This window comes from Drosophila willistoni, assembly GCF_018902025.1.
Source record: "Drosophila willistoni isolate 14030-0811.24 chromosome 2L unlocalized genomic scaffold, UCI_dwil_1.1 Seg196, whole genome shotgun sequence".
Taxonomy (NCBI): domain Eukaryota; kingdom Metazoa; phylum Arthropoda; class Insecta; order Diptera; family Drosophilidae; genus Drosophila; species Drosophila willistoni.
The window spans coordinates 6341585-6357414 of record NW_025814048.1 but is presented as its reverse complement, the minus strand read 5'-3'; the positions used below and the strand labels follow the sequence as shown (position 1 = coordinate 6357414).

The following is a 15830-nucleotide window of genomic DNA, read 5'->3' as shown; positions in this document are numbered from 1 at the left end:
TTGAATTCCATTTGTATATACGAGTCGATAAGATTCGAGGGAGGGTCTAGAACTCAATGACTTGATGTACATTTCCCATTTCACGTAAATGCCTGAATGATCTTAAACAAATTTTAAAGGTAATTTTTGACTGGGGCTCACAGTTTAAGAAAGATATCCTTTGAATAGAGACATGATTTAAAAAGAGCCTATAAATATATTTTTTCAGATTCTAAGCTGGAATCAGCAGATTCTGATTAAGTTTCCAATTGAGAATATTCTCACATTATTGAATTATCATAATTAACATCTAAATTAAATAAATATCCCACTTAAAAATCATTTAGCTAACCCCTGTATATAATGAATTTATACGCTTTAATGAATATAACTTAATTCTTAAGGGGGAAATAAAGCAAGCAAACAACAATCTTCAAGCGAGTTTGGAACATAAAAAATAGATGTATGTACTTTAAAGATTGTAATAATATGTAAAATTTTATAGTCAAACGGAAGCTTTAATATTTGGTTTATCATTTTTTTGTTACTTTGCTAACATTCAAAGTTATTCCACCTTCGGCACTCAGCAATATGGTTTCAAATTTAAATTTCATTGGCACTGAGGTCAGAGTAGGATTCACCTCGAACTTGAAATTGTGTATGAGTTTCGCCAGTCCAATTGTGGTTTGCATCCGACCAAATCTCAGGCCAATGCAATTGCGGGGACCATCGCCAAAAGGCAAATAGGAGCATGGAGGTCGCTGCTTCACTTGCTCCTCATCAAAGCGCTCTGGTATGAATTTCTCTGGCTCTGGATAGAACTCAGGATCGTGGTGGATGGCCCTAACTGGAATTGTTACACCAGTTCCTGCCTCAATATAGTATTTTGGATTATCGGGATGAACGTATCGTTGTGTAGCCTTTCGAATGAGATGTCCTACCACTGGGTGTTTACGTAGAGTTTCTGCGGATAAAGAATACACTTTGGATTATACATTTTCATTTCTCCTGTAGTACTTTTTCACTTACCATCAATAACTTTTTCCAGATATTTCATCTCATTCATGCTCTCATAGTTAAATTCTCCATTATTTTTGGCTAGCACCTCATCAATTTCGTTTCGCAATCGGTTTTGAATGTCTTGATTGATAGCCAGTTCGTGGAGAGCGAATCCCATGGTGGTTGCACTCGTCTCATGGCCCCCCAAAAAGAACACAAATGCTTGAGCAGCCAACTCATTAAAGGACAAACCGTCCTCTTTATTGCCTTCATCGTACTTCCTCTTAAAATCGATCAGCATGTCCATGAAATCATTTCTCTGGATATTATTTTTCATACGATAATCCACTGTATCCTTTATGATATTCATATAGAAGTCTTCGACTTTTTGAGATGTTACCTTGATTCTCAATTTTGCAGCCAGTTTTGGGGCACCGAATAGAAACAGATCCATAGCCCTGCCATGCCGTTTCAGAGTAAAGACTGCATTTCCCATTTTGACGAATTCCGCTTCGGGATTATGCAGACTATTGCATTCAAGACCAAAGGCACAATTGCCTATCACATCAACCGTGTAACGAGACACTAAGTCTGTGATTTCCAATGGTTGAGGTACATTTGAGGTTTTTTCATTAAGAACTTGAACCATTTCTTCACCTACTTTTAGGAATATGGGAAACATGTGCTTCATTTTCCCCGATGTAAATGTCGGTGTCAATTTGTTACGGAGATTCTTCCATTTTTCTCCCTCGATGGTTACCAGATTATTTGAAAAAGGGTCATCAGTTTCATTGTGGAATATGCCACGATCGTGAAACTTTTCGAAATCTTTTATTAGCACAGTCTTCACGAAATCTATATCCACAACAAGGGCGATTCGTTTGAAAAACATGTAGAAGCCGACAAAAGGACCATCGACTTTGTTTTTGTACTTGAAGTACGAACGTTTAAAAATATCCGAAACTTGAATAGTTCTCATCATTCCTGCCACATTTCCCACAGGAATCTTTGGAGGATCATGGGGTATGCCACGTTTTTCCCAGTAGCTAAATTGTTCACGTACCCACCATATGGCGAGAGATACGACCCCGACTAGCAATACGATTAGCACGACCATTTCGATTAGACTAAATTTAGAAACTGCCACACTGCTGCTTATGTATAAGTACATCTAGCAAATCTATCCATAAACAATTCTATGGCTTTTCACCTCACTAATCGACTAGTGGAGTTGGTATTTTTAAATCTTCTCCACACGAGCTACTGAAAGCCACACACTTTTTGATAAGATGTTTAAATAAGTTCACGGTCAAAAGCACCCAAAATCGTTATGGTTGAGTTATCTAATCGGCCGCCAATATTCAGATATCACTTTTATTTCAACTTTACTCCCACGAAAAATAAAAGCATTGCTTTACCGGTGATTAGGATAGGTTTAATAATCTGAGCATATGTAATACATAAGTATGATTATAATAATAAAATTAATTACAGTTTTTCAACCTTCAAGGGTATGCCATTCTCGGCTGATATCAGAATGTTCTTAGTCACTAATTTCATGGGTATCGGGGTCTCTGGAGCCACACTAAAGTTGTAGTTCTTTATCAAGTAGGCCAAACCCACACAAGTTTGCATGAGACCAAAACGCAGACCAATGCAATTTCGAGGGCCATCTCCGAATGGCAACCAAGTGCAAGGAGGTCGAGCTTGAATTTCCTCTTCGGTAAATCTTTCTGGCTGAAACTTCTCAGGTTGTGGATAAATACTGGGATCATAGTGGATACCCAAAGCAGGTATAACTACAACTGTGCCTTTATCTATATGATATTTTGAATCATCGGGCGTATAATCCGTGTTGGTCAGACGTGTTAGATGAGCCAGAACAGGATATTTGCGTAGAGTTTCTGTGGAGAAATACATAAATTCGTTAAATAAACCCAAAGAGTCTCAAATTCTTGGTAATCACTTACCCATAACACTTTTCTCGAGATATTTCATTTGCTTGATACTCTCATAGGTGAATTCATTGTTGTGCTTAGCCAAAACTTCGTTGACTTCCTTTCTTATTTTGTTTTGTATATCCTGATGCTGAGCCAACTCGTAGAGGGCGAAGCCCATAGTGGTTGAACTGGTCTCAAAGCCAGCCACGAAGAAAATGAAAGCCTGGGCTAAGAGTTCATCGAATGTAAGTCCCTCCTCCGAATCTCCTTCCAGTTCCTTTTGATACATTTCAATTAAACTATCCATAAAGTCACCACGCTTCTCTTTGGTCTTAAGACGATAGTTTATTGTGTCCCTTACAATCCTGGTATAAAAGTCACTGACATCTTGTACATTTAACTTCAGATGCAAGCGTCGTGCCAATTTGGGGAAACCGAAGATAAAGAAGTCTAAGAGACCGTAATATCGACGATCAGTTACGGCTCTCCTACCGATTTGAACGAATTCCGCCTTAGGCTCGTATAAGCTATTGCACTTCAAACCGAAAGCACAAGTGCCAATCACATCGGCCGTATAACGTGCAACCAAGTCGACGACTTCCAAAGTTTTACCGCCACTTGCATTTCCCACCTTGTCCTTGAACACCTTTTCCATTTCCTCAGCCACTTTTGTGACAATTGGAAACATATGTTTCATTTTGCCCGATGTAAACGTGGGTGTCAGCTTATGGCGCAGGTGACGCCACTTTTGCCCCTCAATGCTGAATAATGTGGCTGAGAGGGGATCATCAATTTCATTATAGAACACTCCCCGATTCTCAAAATGATTGAAGTCTTTGACTAGCACACGTTTGACTAATTCCAAGTCGGTGAGCACGGCAGTTTTCGTAAAAAAGAAATAGAAACCAGCAAAGGGACTCTTTGAACTCTTGTACTTGTTATAGTAGTCCTTAAAAACGTACGCGATATGTTTTTTTTTTGGCCAATCGCCGATATTGCCCCAAATTGGGTGTGGCACATCGTGGGGTATACCGCGACGTTGCCAGTAGCTATGACGTCGTCGGGCGGAAAACAATAGAAGCGACACTAAAAGCGCGAAGAGCGCCAAAACCAACGCCATCTCGACGATAATTCGTTTGATACTGAACAGTTAATATTGAGAAATGTTCTTTATATACCTTCTCAAAAATGAATGCAAAAGCTCGCTCTCGCACAATTTAAAGCTATTTGTCAAATGCTTCCCAACTACTAATCATTCGTACATATATCCAGACAAACAAATGGAATAATTCAAAAACATATTACAAGTTTAAAGAGTTAGCAGCAAAACATATTTTGCATTCAAGAAAATATTGCAATTTCCCTTCGATATTTTGAAATTAAAACCAAAAATCTTTCTAAACCTGATTAAATAAATAATGTAGTGAAACAGTTATCCATTCCTTATCAGCCTGCCCAAATAATACAACTAACTGAGTGTTTGTTTATGTCCTTGTCATGCTTACTTCGATATTTTTTCAATCCCCAAAAAGGATTTCTTTTAACAAACTCAATTTTTCGGTCAGTCTGTGAATAGAAACTGAAGTGAAAACGTCTTAAGGAATGGAAGTTTTCACTTTTATTGTGTAGAGTTTCCTTAATCTCCTGTCTAAGCTTCTCATACAAATCGGGTTGTTTTGCTATTTTAAAGAGAACATCACATCAGAGAGAGATAATTATTTACACAACCATCGAACATTCATCGCCAAATAAACAACAAGAAGGTCTAATAATCTGTTCAAATGAATTACTATTTTTATATTTTTTACAGTTTTTCAACTTTCAAGGGTATGCCATTCTCGGCTGATATCAGAATGTTCTTAGTCACTAATTTCATGGGTATTGGGGTCTCTGGAGCAACACTAAAGTTGTAGTTCTTTATCAAGTAAGCCAGACCCACACATGTTTGCATGAGACCGAAACGCAGACCGATGCAATTTCGAGGGCCATCTCCAAATGGCAACCAAGTGCAAGGAGGTCGAGCTTGAATTTCCTCTTCGGTAAATCTTTCTGGCTGAAACTTCTCGGGTTGTGGATAAATACTGGGATCATAGTGGATACCCAAAGCAGGTATAACTACAACTGTGCCTTTATCTATATGATATTTTGAGTCATCGGGCGTATAATCCGTGTTGGTCAGACGTGTTAGATGAGCCAGAACAGGATATTTTCGTAGAGTTTCTGTGGAGAAATACATATATTCGATAAATAGTCCCAACAAAGAGTTTGATTTTCTTGGTAATCACTTACCCATAACACTTTGCTCGAGATATTTCATTTGCTTGATACTATCATAGGTGAATTCATTGCTGTGCTTAGCCAAAACTTCGTTGACTTCCTTTCTTATTTTGCTTTGTATATCCTGATGCTGAGCCAACTCGTAGAGGGCGAAGCCCATAGTTGTCGAGCTCGTCTCAAAGCCAGCCACAAAGAAAATGAAAGCCTGGGCTAAGAGTTCATCGAAAGTAAGTCCCTCTTCAGAATCTCCTTCCAGATCCTTTTGATACATTTCAATTAAACTATCCATAAAGTCACCACGCTTCTCTTTGGTCTTAAGACGATAGTTAATTGTGTCCCTTACAATCCTGGTATAGAAGTCACTGACCTCCTGCACATTCAACTTCAGACGCAAGCGTCGTGCCAATTTGGGGAATCCGAATATGAAGAAGTCCAGAAGACCGTAATAGCGTCGTTCAGTGATGGCTTTCTTACCTACTTGAACGAATTCCGCCTGAGGATCATGTAAGCTATTGCAATTCAGACCGAAAGCACAAGTGCCAATTACATCGGATGTATAACGTGCAACTAAATCAACGACTTCCAAAACTTTTCCACCTTTGGCATTTCCCACCTTGTCTTGGAATACCTTCTCCATTTCCTCTCCCACTTTGACGACAATCGGGAACATATGTTTCATTTTTCCCGAAGTAAACGTGGGTGTCAGTTTATGGCGCAAGTGACGCCATTTTTGGCCCTCAATGCTGAACAGACTGGCTGTAAGAGGATCATCAATTTCATTATAGAACACTCCACGATTCTCAAAATGATTGAAGTCTTTAATTAGCACACGTTTGACCAGTTCCAAATCGGTGACCACGGCAGTTTTTGTGAAAAAGAAATAGAAACCAGCAAAGGGACTCTTTGAACTCTTGTACTTGTTATAGTAGTCCTTAAAAACGTACGCGATATGTTTTTTTTTTGGCCAATCGCCGATATTGCCCCAAATTGGGTGTGGCACATCGTGGGGTATACCGCGACGTTGCCAGTAGCTATGACGTCGACGGGCGAAAAACAATAGAAGCGACACTAAAAGCGCGAAGAGCGCCAAAACCAACGCCATTTCGGTGATATTTGGTTTGATACTAACTAGTTAATGTTGTCAAAAGTTGTTTATATACGAATCAGAAATTACTGCAAAAGCTCGCTCTCGCACAAGTTAAAGCTTTTTAGCAATTTCTACTTGACTACTGATCATTCATACTTACATCCAGACACCCAAGTTTAATTTTCATATAAACTAGTAATTTAAATTAAATTTAAAACAAGTTGCAAATTGAAATAAGGTAACAGAAAAGTATTTTTTGCATTCAAGAAAATACTGCAATTTCCCCTGAATATTTTGAAATTAAAATCAAAAATATTTCCCAAAAAGATTAAAAATTAACGTGGTGAAATAGTTATGAATTTGTTATCAGACTGTCCATAGATTCGAAATAAGTAACTGAGTGGTTGTTTAAGTGCTTGTCATGCTGACTTTGATAATTTTTCAATCTCTGCAATTTGTCAATGAATTTCTTTTAACAAACTCATTTTTTCGGCCAGTCCGTGAACAGATACTGAAGTGAAAACGTCTCAAGAAATCGAAGTTCTCACTATGACTGTGTAGAGTTGCCTTAATTTCCTGTCTAAGCTTAAAGAAGGCAAACCAGCGTTGATGTAGAAACATCACATCAGAGTAAGATAATTATTTACACAACCATCGAACATTCATCGCCAAATAAACAACAAGAAGGTCTAATAATTTTTTCAAATGAATTACTATTGTAATATTTTTTACAGTTTTTCAACTTTCAAGGGTATGCCATTCTCGGCTGATATAAGAATGTTCTTAGTTACGAACTTCATGGGTATTGGGGTCTCTGGAGCCACACTAAAGTTGTAGTTCTTTATCAAGTAAGCCAGACCCACACATGTTTGCATGAGACCAAACCGCAGACCGATGCAATTTCGAGGGCCATCTCCAAATGGCAACCAAGTGCAAGGAGGTCGAGCTTGAATTTCCTCTTCGGTAAATCTTTCTGGCTGAAACTTCTCAGGTTGTGGATAAATACTGGGATCATAGTGGATACCCAAAGCAGGTATAACTACAACTGTGCCTTTATCTATATGATATTTTGAATCATCGGGCGTATAATCCGTGTTGGTCAGACGTGTTAGATGAGCCAGAACAGGATATTTTCGTAGAGTTTCTGTGGAGAAATACATATATTCGATAAATAGTCCCAACAAAGAGTTTGATTTTCTTGGTAATCACTTACCCATAACACTTTGCTCGAGATATTTCATTTGCTTGATACTATCATAGGTGAATTCATTGCTGTGCTTAGCCAAAACTTCGTTGACTTCCTTTCTTATTTTGCTTTGTATATCCTGATGCTGAGCCAACTCGTAGAGGGCGAAGCCCATAGTTGTCGAGCTCGTCTCAAAGCCAGCCACAAAGAAAATGAAAGCCTGGGCTAAGAGTTCATCGAAAGTAAGTCCCTCCTCTGAATCTCCTTCCAGTTCCTTTTGATACATTTCAATTAAACTATCCATAAAGTCACCACGCTTCTCTTTGGTCTTAAGACGATAGTTAATTGTGTCCCTTACAATCCTGGTATAGAAGTCACTGACCTCCTGCACATTAAACTTTAGATGCAAGCGTCGTGCCAATGTGGGGAATCCGAATATGAAGAAGTCCAGAAGACCGTAATAGCGTCGTTCAGTGATGGCTTTCCTACCTATTTGGACGAATTCCGCGTCAGGATCATGTAAGCTATTGCAATTCAGACCGAATGCACAAGTGCCAATTACATCGGATGTATAACGTGCAACTAGATCAACGACTTCCAAAACTTTTCCATTTTTGGCACTTCCTATATTTTCCCTAAATACCTTTTCCATTTCCTCAGCCACTTTTACGACTATCGGGAACATATGTTTCATTTTTCCTGACGTAAACGTGGGTGTCAGTTTATGACGCAAGTGACGCCATTTTTGGCCCTCAATGCTGAACAGACTGGCTGAGAGAGGATCATCAATTTCATTATAGAATATTCCACGATTCTCAAAATGATTGAAGTCTTTAATTAGCACACGTTTGACCAGATCCAAATCGGTGACCACGGCAGTTTTTCCGAAAAAGAAGTAGAATCCGGCAAAGGGACTCTTTGAGTTCTTGTATTTGATATAATAGTCCTTGAATATAAAGGAGAAGTGTTTCGTCTTTTGCCATTCGCCCATATTGCCCCAAATTGGGTGAGGTACATCGTGGGGTATACCGCGACGTTGCCAGTAGCTATGACGTCGTCGGGCGGAAAACAATAGAAGCGACACTAAAAGCGCGAAGAGCGCCAAAACCAATGCCATTTCGATGATATTTCGTTTGATTCTGGATAGTTAATGTTGTCAAAAGTTGTTTATATACGAATCAAAAATGCCTGCAAAAGCTCGCTCTCTCACTATTTGCATAGAAGAAACTATTGCAATTTGCCCTGTATATATTGAAATTAATAGCAATCGCCTTTCCAAAACTGATTAAAAAAAGTTGTGGTTGCTAACAATTACGAGTTTCTTATCGTGGTTGTTTATTTTTATGTGTTAAACGTATTGTGTCCTTGTCATGCTTACTTCGATAATTTATCATTCTCTGAAACTTTTAAATAAATTCCCTTTGAAGGGCACAACAAAATATTTGATTTAACAAACTCAATTTTTGGGTCAGTCCGTGGACAGATACTGAAGTGGAAACGTCTCAAGAGTTGAACTAGAGCAATGGAAGTTTGCATTTTACCAAAACGCATGCCAATGCAATTGCGAGGACCATCACCGAAGGGCAGCCAGGCAGCTGTGGGTCTTTGAGCCAGTTGATCGGCCAGAAATCGTTCGGGTATAAATTTATGTGGCTCTGGATATACAGCAGGATCGTGATGAATGCCATAGACGGGAATGATGACCATCTGACCGGGTTCAATGTAAAAGTGTTTATTCCCCTTGCAAGCATAATATTGACGTGAGATCCGTGATAAATGTGGCAGAACGGGATATTTGCGCAAAGTTTCTGCATGGAAGAAGTTATTAATGAAAATTCGGACTTATCACTGGATTATTATTCGTACCTGCTATTACTAATTCCATGAAGCGTAGTTCCTGCATAGCCTCATAGGTAAATGTTCCATTATGGAGCTGTAGAGCTGCCTCTATCTCCTGCCTGAGCTTCTCCTGTAATTCGGGCTGTTTTGCCAGTTCAAAGAGGGCAAATCCCAGTGTTGATGCGGAAGTATCGAATCCAGCAGCAAAAAATATAAATGCCTGAGCTGCCATTTCCTTTAACGTAAGTTCACCACGTTGCTTCATTTCGATAAGAAGATTCATAAAATCATTTCTAACGATATTTTGTTCCTCACGCATTTTCACAGTTTCCTCAACAATGCCCACATAGAAATCGGTAATATCTTGATGGATTTGACACATTCTTAGAGTGCGAGCTAAATTCGGAAAACTCTCTATGAAACCATCGATCAGTTTACTATGCCGTCTATCGGTGAAGGCTCTTCGTCCCATGACAGCAAACTCAGCCTCTGGATTCCTAAGGCCATTACACTCCAGTCCAAAGACACAGCGTCCTATCACATCCGTAGTATAGCGAGCCATTAGATCTGTTATTTCCAGTATACCACAAATGGCATTGTCGGCCAGTTCACCACAGACCACAGCCAAATCCTCACCGACAGCGCAAACACTGGGAAACATATACTTCATCTTACCCGAACTGAAAGTGGGGGACATTTTCTGTCTCAAGGGTCGCCACTTGGGTCCATCGATGCGAAACAGATGCCCCGTAAGTGGATCATCACGCTCATTGTGATACATGCCGCGATCTTCGAAATTGGCAAAATCTCTAATTAATATATGCTTAGCCAGTTCCAGATCCAAAATCACAGCCACGGGACGTAGCATTATGAATACTCCAGCAAATGGAGCCCCGCTATCCTTGAAGAGTTCGTACAGGGGAGTTATGATATCCTTGAAATGCTTTGTAGTGCGGAATCCCTGCATATTTCCCATGGGAAACGATGGTTTCACATAGCCAATACCCCGACGTGCCCAATAATTGAGCCGGGTACGAACAAACCAAAAGCCAATGGCCAATGTAATCAATAACAAAGCGATCACATCCAGCATTCTCGATCCCACAGCGTTTCACTTTCAACTGACAACTGCTTAAAGATGCGAACTGGCTGGCCAGAGCAAAGTGCAATAACGAATGTAAACAAGCAAAGCATAAAAAGCAAATTGTTGATAACCTCGTTTAATTAAATACAATAATATAATTTCGAACTGGAAAATGGAATCAAAATGAAACATCGCTAGAATTCAATCTAATTCTCTTTGTCTCTTTCTCTCCATATCGATGCTGATTTAGTTGTGTGTGGGAGAGCAAGTAAATACCCCAAGCAAAGAGAGAGAGAGCGACGCCGACCATGAACTTGATCAAAGCAAACTTTATATATAACGGCATGCCAGTAAACAACAGCTGATTGCCGCTCATCATCTTAAGCAATGAAAGAGAGAAGAGCGAGATAACTTCTGAACGAAGTTCGTATACCTTCTGCAAAGTAAAGAATATATATTCTTGATCAGTGTGATTCGAAAAGTTGAGTTCAGTTGTTCGTTTTAATGAGCTTTGAGATCGGATTTATTAAAGTTGAAATGCGTCGGTTTAGTAAATACACTGATTAAGTATATTGCTTTCGCGGATTTAAAAAAAATTAGTTTCGATCCTCGGTACTTAACGCAATATACATGTATAAATAATATCTATCAATTTATCAAATTTCATAAAAATCGGAATCGAAATAGCCAAGTTATATAGAAAAACGAAATGGACTATTAAGCGACAGGTTTTGTCTTGTGCAACTAATTAATAATTAACTAATTTGGAAAGCCTCTTTCTTTTATTAGAGGGTATATCAAAGTCTGCATTTTAATATTGAATAAATGTAACTTAATCTGAAGCGTTCAAAGTGCAGAGATAAAAGTGCTCAAGTTGAGTGATGCATTTAAGTAAAGTAAGTTGAATCCATAAATTGGTATAACATAACACACAAATTATAAGTTTCATAATGATAAAGGAAAAAAAAAACATATTTTCAAGCGATAGGAACTCTGCAATCTGGTTTAAATACATATAATTTATATTAGATTTATATTAGATATTTTAAACCTGATGCAGAAATCAATAATTATTCGATATTTAAATACAAAAATCAAATTAAATCTCAAGTTGATTGATTTTGATTTTAAAATCTTATTTTCGTTCGATACAATCATACATAATTAACAGATACGTAAGGTTTTAACTATTAAATCTAGACATACATCGTCAGAAGTCTTAAGGATCTTATCATATCGTGCATATTTAATATATGTAACCTGCCTAATGATTTTATAAATTAAACATCCAAGTTCATATACCCCCCATTGTTAGGGTATACACAAAAACAACGAATGGACGAAGGAAAAAGAAATGTATAAAAATAACTGCAATTTGTTTATGCTTTATTTAAAAGTTTATCTTTGTTTCTTTGGGCTCTTACTAATTTGGTATATACATAAATTATATATTTGATAGTCTTTCCATTTTCAGATGTATTCCAGACTCGCTGCCAATAAGAAAATTGACTTTGGAAAACTGAAGAGGAATCTGTGTACGTTCCGATTTGGAAAATTGGAAATCTCTGATCAGCGAAATAATGCCGATTTTCACTTGCATTTTACCAAAACGTTCACCTATGCAAGCGCGTGGACCTTCCCCGAAGGGTAAATAGGCAAATGGATGACGTTTCCTAATCTCCTCCGGCTCGAAGCGACTTGGATCGAATACCTCTGGCTCCGGATATAGCTGCGGGTCATGGTGTATGCTATGTACAGGAATCATTACTCGCATGCCGGGCTTTATCTTAAGCCCCGAATCGGGTATACTATATTCTTTGGTCGAGCGACGCAGCAGATGCGGCAGAATGGGATATTTGCGTAGAGTTTCGGATATAACCTGATCTAGGTAAGGCATTTGTTGTATTATCTCATAATTAAGCTGTTGATTTGATCCTAATTTCTTAATTATTTCCTGACGAAGTCTCTCCTGAACAGTGGGATTCAGAGCCAGTTCGTAGAGGCAAAACGACATAGTGGTTGAGGAGGTATCAAAACCAGCCAGAAAGAACATTAAAGCTTGAGCTGTTATTTGTTCGAAGGATAAGCCATCACTGGTTTTATCTTCTGCTTTCAATTCCATAAGCAACTGCATTAGATCCGGACGTTGTATATGCTCTCGCCTTCGGTACTCCAGTGTTTGACTCACAGTGTTTAGGAAGAACTCACTCACCTCGGGTCGAAAGAGTCGCAAACGCAATGCTCTGGCCCAATTCGGCTGAGCAAACATCAAAGCTATCACTATGCCAGAGTGCAGAGGTTTCTCTGTCACCGAACGACCCATGTGACGGAATAGTGCATCGGGATCATTGAGACTATTGCATTCCAAGCCAAAGGCACAACTGCCAATAACATCTGTGGTAAACCGTGCACACAAATCCTTGGCTTCCATGTCACCCAATTGGCTTTGACAAACTTTTATCAATTTCTCGCTCACTTCAACCATGGTGGGAAACATAAATTTCATTTTACCTGAACTAAAAACTGGAGTCAAATGCTGACGCAGCCAACGCCATTCGGCACCATCAAGAAACAGTAGATTTCCAGTCAAAGGATCATCTCTTACATTATGAAAGAGACCCCGATCGGCGAAGCTGCCAAAATCACTGACCATTATATGCCTTATCAAATCCAGATCCATTACAAATAAAGCTTTACTTAGAAAAGTGAAAAAGCCACAGTAACGTTGAGTTCCACTGAACTTTTCGTAGATTCTCTGATTGATATCCGTCCAGTGTAGACTACGACCAAAGCCTTTCATGTGACCCAAGAAATACAGAGGCCGCTCCTGGGCCACACCTTTGCGGCGCCAATAGCCATAGTGTTGATGTAACCAGACAAAGATAAGCCCAATTATACTGATAACTAGAAGTAATAAAATCACAGACATTGTGTCTATCGCTCGAATAAAATGCAACTAAAATACTTGGCAATGCTTTTACGACAACTTGCTCTCTCGAAAGCTTTCAATTTCTATTAATTTGTTTATTGACAAATTTGCACACTCATGTATGCTTGCAATACTATAAAAACCGCTTCATTAAGTTGACTTATGTTATATCTTTCCCTCTCTCAACAGAAACCACCGGAATTATTTGCGGTTTATATATGAAAATATATCATAACAAACAAAACTGTGAAAAGGCTAAGAGAAATATTAGCCACAAATCGGATTCAGACCTATTAGTTTAAAATGGAAAACTTCAGTTAAGTTCTCAATTTATTAGGTGCAGTAAAACATTGAATTATTTATTTGTGTTACGAAATAGGATAAGATGGGTTATATAGTATTACAGAAAACAATACAACACAAGACAAGTAAAACTAAGTATAAAAATCTTGGACACACGACAAGGAAATCTATATTCAGCAGAAAATGTTTTTATTAAACTTTTGGCTCAAGAATATTAACCCTCATAAAAAAGTTAGCTTTTCCAAAATTTTTTTTTTAAATAAAATTTCTAACCCATTTAAATGTGATAAACTTAAAACTTTTAGAGAGCGCTGAGCAATTAAATACGTTCCACTTTAAGATATATGCCATTCTCCGTAGATAAAGTAGGTGTTTTCTTACTAAATATCAATGGAATTTCAGTTTTCTTTGAAGCGCTGAACTTGAAATTACGAAGCAAAGAGATTAAACCAATCTTGGCCTGCATTTTGCCGAAACGCAAGCCAATGCAATTCCGTGGACCATCGCCAAAGGGTAGATAGGCACAAGGATGGCGATTTTTCACCAACTCTGGATCAAAGCGACTGGGATCAAAGCGTTCGGGTTGGGGATACAATTCAGGATCATGATGGATATTATGTACGGGTATGAGAACTGAAGTGCCCTTCTCGATAACGAATTCGCTTTCTGGGAATTTGTAATCTTGTCTGGCTTCTCGTATTAGTTGAGATAATATTGGATATTTACGTAGAGTTTCTAAAAAGATTTGAAGAAATTGTTGTAGCATAGGTATATTGGACAAAACTTGTTATTACTCACCTGCTAAAACTTTATCCAGATAAGTCATTTGCGTAATGGCATCGTAAGTCAACTCTTGATTCTCAACTCCACTCAAAACTGTTTCAATTTCATCTCTTAAACGCTGCTGAATATCCTGATGCAGAGCCAATTCATAGAGACAAAAGGCCATGGTACTTGAAGAAGTCTCAAAACCAGCTACAAAGAACACAAGCGATTGGGCAGCCATTTGTTCGATAGTCAAACCAAGTGTAAGATCAATGCCTTTGGACTGTTTGGCCAACTCCTCGTTCGCTGCTTTAAGCTCGATCAATTGATCGAGGAAATCATTTCGTTTAATACCATTTTTGATACGATAGTCCACAGTATCGCGTACAGCTTTCAAAAAGAATGAGGATAGTTCATCGGGAAGTGCTTTCAAATGCAATTTCTTGGCCAGTTTGGGATTTGTAAAAATAAACAAGGTTACTAGCTGACTGTAACGAGGCTGTTCGAATAGCATGCGACCCCTCTTACGAAATTCCGCATCGGGATCATTTAGAGAATTACACTCCAGACCGAAGGCACAGCTACCAATGACATCGGTGGTGAAGCGGGCGCAATATTCCTTGATCTCCACATCGCCATCATCGACAGCAGCTGCCTTAACAGCCGTCTCCATGACGGAAATCAAATGACGACCGACATCGACTACCACTTTGGACATATGCTTGATTTTGCCGGAGGAAAACACAGGCGATAGTTTATTACGCATGGAACGCCATTCATCGCCCTCCAGGGTTAAGAGGTGACCCGTTAGGGGATCATCTTCCACATTACTGAAGACGCCACGATCATGGAACACGGTGAAATCTTTTATCAACACTTGCTTAATGAAATCCAAATCGATAATAAAAGCTGCTCGCTTGAAAAACAAAAACATTCCAGCAATCGGAGTTTTGCCTTTAAATGTATCATATATTCTCTGGTTCACATCACGAAAATGTTTCGTTCGTCCGATCCCTTTCATGTTACCAATGAGGGGTAGTGGCCGTTCATTTGGAACATGACGACGTTCCCAATAGCTGTAGGTGTTGTGGAAATAGTGATACACAAGAGCCACAACCGCCCCAACAAGAAAAATAGTAAACCACATAATGGAATCACTTGATCAAACGTCAAAAGATTACTGAGTTCACTTTTCGCTCTTCATCCAATTTTAAAGCCAAAAAAGCTGGAGAATCCATAGATAAGAGTCTAATTTTATACTTTTATGATGTATTCTGATGTTAAAATAGCTTGGTATAATGAAATGTTTTGTTTATTGCAAGGCAGAGAAACAAATGAGAGATATTGAGAAAAAAGCTCGCTCAATTGATGCCGTTTCATGCTTGAAAGAGTATAGAATTTGTTTAATCATTATGATAGAATGTAAACAGTTCGAAAGAATT

The 15830-nt window shown here is 38.6% G+C and overlaps 7 protein-coding genes across 7 annotated transcripts; all 7 read right to left on the bottom strand.

The window, feature by feature from the left end:
• Nucleotides 1-512: 512 nt before the first annotated feature.
• On the bottom strand, nt 513-2101 carry LOC6640290 (probable cytochrome P450 6a20). Its single transcript, XM_002063178.2, has 2 exons — nt 1009-2101; nt 513-943 (listed from the first exon to the last, which is right to left on the bottom strand). The coding sequence occupies exons 1-2, from the start codon at nt 2093-2095 to the stop codon at nt 513-515; spliced, it is 1518 nt and encodes a 505-aa protein (XP_002063214.1). The 5' UTR covers nt 2096-2101.
• A 290-nt stretch (nt 2102-2391) lies between these two features.
• On the bottom strand, nt 2392-4046 carry LOC6640291 (probable cytochrome P450 6a23). The gene is made up of 2 exons (XM_002063179.3): nt 2949-4046; nt 2392-2882 (listed from the first exon to the last, which is right to left on the bottom strand). The coding sequence occupies exons 1-2, from the start codon at nt 4036-4038 to the stop codon at nt 2467-2469; spliced, it is 1506 nt and encodes a 501-aa protein (XP_002063215.1). The 5' UTR covers nt 4039-4046; the 3' UTR covers nt 2392-2466.
• Nucleotides 4047-4694: 648 nt separating this feature from the next.
• Nucleotides 4695-6306, bottom strand: LOC6640292 (probable cytochrome P450 6a23). Its single transcript, XM_002063180.3, has 2 exons — nt 5208-6306; nt 4695-5138 (listed from the first exon to the last, which is right to left on the bottom strand). The coding sequence occupies exons 1-2, from the start codon at nt 6295-6297 to the stop codon at nt 4723-4725; spliced, it is 1506 nt and encodes a 501-aa protein (XP_002063216.1). The 5' UTR covers nt 6298-6306; the 3' UTR covers nt 4695-4722.
• Nucleotides 6307-7010: 704 nt separating this feature from the next.
• On the bottom strand, nt 7011-8593 carry LOC6640293 (probable cytochrome P450 6a23). Its single transcript, XM_002063181.3, has 2 exons — nt 7496-8593; nt 7011-7426 (listed from the first exon to the last, which is right to left on the bottom strand). Exons 1-2 carry the CDS (start codon nt 8583-8585, stop codon nt 7011-7013), a joined length of 1506 nt encoding a protein of 501 aa, XP_002063217.1. The 5' UTR covers nt 8586-8593.
• Nucleotides 8594-8769: 176 nt separating this feature from the next.
• Nucleotides 8770-10565, bottom strand: LOC6640225 (cytochrome P450 6a22). Its single transcript, XM_002063182.4, has 2 exons — nt 9335-10565; nt 8770-9276 (listed from the first exon to the last, which is right to left on the bottom strand). Exons 1-2 carry the CDS (start codon nt 10398-10400, stop codon nt 8843-8845), a joined length of 1500 nt encoding a protein of 499 aa, XP_002063218.2. The 5' UTR covers nt 10401-10565; the 3' UTR covers nt 8770-8842.
• A 1203-nt stretch (nt 10566-11768) lies between these two features.
• On the bottom strand, nt 11769-13332 carry LOC6640226 (probable cytochrome P450 6a13). Its single transcript, XM_002063183.3, has one exon. It carries the CDS (start codon nt 13318-13320, stop codon nt 11836-11838), a length of 1485 nt encoding a protein of 494 aa, XP_002063219.1. The 5' UTR covers nt 13321-13332; the 3' UTR covers nt 11769-11835.
• A 317-nt stretch (nt 13333-13649) lies between these two features.
• On the bottom strand, nt 13650-15550 carry LOC6640227 (probable cytochrome P450 6a14). The gene is made up of 2 exons (XM_002063184.4): nt 14422-15550; nt 13650-14358 (listed from the first exon to the last, which is right to left on the bottom strand). The coding sequence occupies exons 1-2, from the start codon at nt 15533-15535 to the stop codon at nt 13943-13945; spliced, it is 1530 nt and encodes a 509-aa protein (XP_002063220.1). The 5' UTR covers nt 15536-15550; the 3' UTR covers nt 13650-13942.
• Between the last annotated feature and the right edge of the window lie 280 nt (nt 15551-15830).